This window comes from Puntigrus tetrazona, chromosome 25 (assembly GCF_018831695.1).
Source record: "Puntigrus tetrazona isolate hp1 chromosome 25, ASM1883169v1, whole genome shotgun sequence".
Classification (NCBI taxonomy): domain Eukaryota; kingdom Metazoa; phylum Chordata; class Actinopteri; order Cypriniformes; family Cyprinidae; genus Puntigrus; species Puntigrus tetrazona.
Window position 1 is genome coordinate 567,585 of NC_056723.1, and position 5,000 is coordinate 572,584.

Genomic DNA, 5,000 nt, shown 5'->3' on the forward strand with positions numbered 1-5,000 from the left:
ATGTGCTTGTTTTCGGAGCAGACGCTGGTGGAAGGACAACGCTGTGCTGTTCATCATCCCACCGCGGGACTCTGCCAGCTGTTTGAATGCAGGGTACGGAGCTCTCCAAACTCTCCAGTGTATTTACATATTTCATTCAAGTGTTTACAGTTACATTTAGCAGGATTCAAAAGTACAATATACATAAAATTGTATTTATATTTTATTTACAGTTACAAGAATCAAAGTATGTATATAGTATTTAAATATAGAAAAGTAGTGTAGTATATGCAACTTCCTATCCTGTCTACCTAAAAAAACTCTAGCACACACACAGAATACCCTAGCAACCGCCTAGCAACTGCCCAAAACCCCTCTCACAATCGGCTTGGAACTACACAGAGTAACCTAGCCAATTCCTAGCAACCACCAAAAACACCCTAGCAACCAACACCTTAGAAACCACACACTGTATCTGAGCAATCACCCTAGAAACTACACAGCAATTATCTACCACACCCTAGCAACCGCCTACCACACCTTAGAAACCACACACTGTATCTGAGCAATCACCCTAGAGACTACACATCAATTATCTACCACACCCTAAAAACCGCCTACCACACCTTAGAAACCACACACTGTATCTGAGCAATCACCCTAGAGACTACACATCAATTATCTACCACACCCTAGCAACCACCTACCAACACCTTAGAAACCACACACAGTATCTGAGCAATCACTGTTAGAAACTACACAGCAATTATTTACCACACCCTAGCAACCGCCTACCACACCTTAGAAACCACACACAGTATCTGAGCAATCACCCTAGAAACTACACAGCAATTATCTACAACACCCTAGCAACCAAACAGTGTACCGTAGCAACTGCCTAACAACCACCAAGATCAGCCTAACATCAGGCTACCCTACTAAATGCTTAGCGACCACAGAATACATCCTAGAAACCACACAGTGCACCTTAGCATTCACCTAGAGTATCGTGGCAACCACTCAAAACAATACAGCAACTGCATAGCAACACCTTTGCAACTGCCTAACAGAGCACCCTAGTAAATACTTAGCAATCACCTAAAATAGTCGAGCAAACACCTAGCAACACCCTAGCAATCACCCGGAGTACCCAAGTAAATTCCTAGCAACCTCCTACCAACACATTAGCAACCACACAATGTATCTGAGCAACCACCAGTGCATAACAACCACCTAAAAATAACCTAGCAACCAGCGTATCCTAGAAATCATCCAGAGTACCATAGAGACCACCCACAGTACACTAACAACCACCCATTACACCCTTGTAACTGCTTAGCAACCTCCTAAAAACGCTAGCAACCAAATAGCATACCCTAGTAAATGCTTAACAACCACCCAGAACACCAGGAGTACCCTAGTAACTGCTTAGCAACCACATAATACAGCATAGCAACTAAATAGCAACACACTAGAAACTCCCCCAAAGTACTCTAGCAACGGACTAGCAGATTACCCAAGTTAATGCTTAGCAATCACCTAAAACAGCCTAGCAACCACTTCGCAACACCCTAGCGATCACCCAGTGTACCCTAGCAACCATTCAGAACTAGCCGTATCAGTTTGTTAGGGTGAATGACAAACAGTCTGTGTTTTGTTTTGTGGTCAGGATCGTACGATGCACAGAGTTGTGAGCTCTGAAGACTGTCCGCAGCTTTCCTGCCCTGAATCTGATCAGATCACACTGACCGACAGATGCTGCAGGGTCTGCAGAGGTACGGAGCACATCTTCATCCCCAAAAGAAAAGCTACTTATCGTTACAATACATACTGTGGACCTTTATCACATTTCTGGGTTTCTCGAAAAAATTCCCATTCCCATTTGCACAATCAGCAGAAGAAAAACTCCACCGTAGTGTATTCACGATGTTCAATGAAGAGAAAAAAACCAGAGAGACTGATAAGAGCAGTCCCTCTCATACACACTGCAGAAGAAACACACTCGTTTTACATTTATTTCATATTTATTGACTCTACAAAGTAGAGTATTTAGTGCTGTCAGTTGATTAAATCACAATTAATCACATTTGCATATTTACATATTATATGAATGGGTAGATATACACATGTCCGTATTAGGATTATGTATTAAATATATTTAATACATATTTATATTTAAATATCTACATGTCAACACTAGTGCTTTCAAACAAGTAATCGCATCCAAAATAAAAGTATTTGTTCTATCATCATATAATGCTAAAATATAATAATAATGTTGGTAGATAAATAGTGTAGGTGAATGTAAAATATTTTATAATAATTATATTTAGCGACTATTTCATTAATTTAACATTTAATATTAGGGGCACTGGGTTTGCCATTCAAATTTTATTAATTATTTTTTAAATCATGCAATAGTTACTTGGTAATTAGTTACTTTAAACTGATGCAACTCTATAATTGTCACGTTTGCGCTTTCGCGAGACTAAGCACACGACTCGAAATAAACTTGAACGGATTTAATCCCAACAGGCAAAAATAAATATACAAACGGCAGGCAGAACAGACAGGCAGGACAAAAACCACGTAGGGACATTGACGATCGGACAAACGGAACTGAAAACACAGGACTTAAATACACAGGGTAAATGACTAAATTAACTATACACAGCTGCAGACAATTAAATAATTAACATGGAGGGAAGGCAGGGCACAGAGAGCACACGGCACGAGACAGAAACAATAACAAAAGTCTGGAGAACGTGACATTACCCCCCCCCCTTCCCGGGAGGGGGGTCCTCGCACCTAAAGAGTGACATCAACAAAAACAAAATGACTGGGAACTGGGGATACAGGATCTTGGGAGGAGGTTCCGGTGGAGGACGGCCCCCAGGAGGGGGCAGACAGACAGGAGTCCAGGGAGGAACAGACGGAGGGAGGAGCCAGGGAGGAGGAACAGCCATCGACTCCATGGGGCCGACCGACGGCGGCGGAGCAGGTGGTGGAGGAGACTGAGGCGGAGAGCCGGAGAGCCAGGGTGACGCAGAGGCGCTGGAGGTCCAAGGCGACACCGCAGGCTTCGGCGACTGATGTGGAGACGGGGGACAGGAAGGACGCAGCGGAGCCAGAGCGACGGAGGACTGAGGTGAAGTCGGAGGGAAGGAGGAGCCTGACTGAGCCGGTGGGATGGAGGGACGAGGCGAAGCCGGAGGAGAGGAATCCCGAGGCGACGGATGGTCGACGACAGACCAAGGCGGAGCCGGAGGGACGATGGAGCCTGGTGGAGCTGGTGGACTGACGGACCACGGTGGAGAGGAGGGAGCTAGGAGCCCAGGGGGAGCTGACGGGTCTACGAGCCGATATGGAGTCTGGGACTCGGAGGCAGGACGGCGAGGCAAGGGATCCTTCACCCTCGTCGGCGATGGGGACCGGCAGACCCGTGGCGAGCTCCAGTTGGTGAGCTGAGGATGAGCGCAGGGGCTGCTGGGATCCATTGACGTGGTATGACCAGTGTGGGAGGGTGGGAAAACTGGAAGCGCACGTGGCGCGGGCACTGGAGGGAGCGCACGGGAAATAGTCTCTAGGGTGCGCTCTTGAGGCAGGCATACAAGACGGCTGGGCGGAACCAGCGGGCTTACAGGACGGCTGGACGGAACCAGCGGGCTTACGGGATTGCTGAACGGGAACAGGAACTCAGGATACAGGGGAGGTGCAAGTCCACATCGTCCAGCTCCTCTTGCAGATCCAGCAGCCCCAGGTGGATGATCATCCTCAGCCGATGTGCAGTGGGCGGAGCTCCACTCCTCGCTCTCCTTTCAGTCGGCTGACTCCACCGCGGCGAGCTCTGTTGCCGGCTCACGCACCTGGTCTGTCGCAGTCGGCTCGGGTCCGGTGGAGCTCCACGGCTCTGTCGCTCTCCTCGGCGAGGGTCCCGTCATTGACGATTCGCAGGACACCAGCACCCACTCGATGTAAGCGGCGATGCTCTCTCGAGGGCCGTTCCCGGACAGCTTCACTCGTGGGGAGTTGTCGAGTCCTCGGTAATAAAGTGAGCAGTCCTTCGTATAACCCTCGAGAGAGCGATCCTCCTGCTCCAGCAGGAGGATGAGGAAGTTGGGGTTGTCGTAAGGGGAATCCATGACAAACAAAAAAAAAAAAAAGGGGAAAATACGCCGCTAATTTTTAAGGTCCGATCGTACTGTCACGTTTGCGCTTTTGCGAGACTAAGCACACGACTCGAAATAAACTTGAACGGATTTAATCCCAACAGGCAAAAATAAATATACAAAAGGCAGGCAGAACAGACAGGCAGGACAAAAACCACGTAGGGACATTGACGATCGGACAAACGGAACTGAAAACACAGGACTTAAATACACAGGGTAAATGACTAAATTAACTATACACAGCTGCAGACAATTAAATAATTAACATGGAGGGAAGGCAGGGCACAGAGAGCACACGCACGAGACAGAAACAATAACAAAAGTCCGGAGAACGTGACAATAATTTTTTTAATAATAGAGTTGCATCATTATTTTTTTAATTACTAATTACGACATGTAAATATGTATTTACGTGTAAATGCTTTCGAAACACCCGTGCGTATTTATATTTACATAAAAATACTTTTATTTTTATTTTATATTTGATGCGATTAATCGCGATTAATCGTTTTAACGCACTAGTATTAACATGAACATAATTTCTGTTCTATAAAATATCTTTAATATATAAACATACCATGTTTTTCTTAAATACACACACACACGTGAGCGTTAAAGCCATCGCCACAGTTTTGTGAAAAGTGTCGCTGTGGAGTTTGAGCTCGAACCCAACTCTGCTCTGTCTGGGGTCAAAGGTCACGACTTCTGCGGCGAGGAGAACATCTGCGCGGAGAACTCGGCCTGCGTGAACTTAGACGCCGGCTCCAGCTGCAGCTGTAAGAACGGCTTCCGGCCGCTGCGCGAGGACAGCGCTTACTGCGAAGGTGAGCGTCAATCAACGCCGCATTAGCA

At 46.7% G+C, this 5,000-nt stretch overlaps 1 protein-coding gene across 1 annotated transcript in view; it reads left to right on the forward strand.

The window, feature by feature from the left end:
* The window catches only part of nell2a (neural EGFL like 2a), an 88,242-nt gene that overhangs the window by 34,780 nt on the left and 48,462 nt on the right, over positions 1 to 5,000 (forward strand). Inside the window, exons 10-12 of the mRNA XM_043228453.1 lie at positions 1 to 93; positions 1,649 to 1,754; positions 4,844 to 4,972. The exon at positions 1 to 93 is cut by the window's left edge and continues 2 nt beyond it. Of these exons, the coding sequence (XP_043084388.1) occupies positions 1 to 93; positions 1,649 to 1,754; positions 4,844 to 4,972 (328 nt within the window). The remainder of the gene's footprint in view (positions 94 to 1,648; positions 1,755 to 4,843; positions 4,973 to 5,000) is intronic.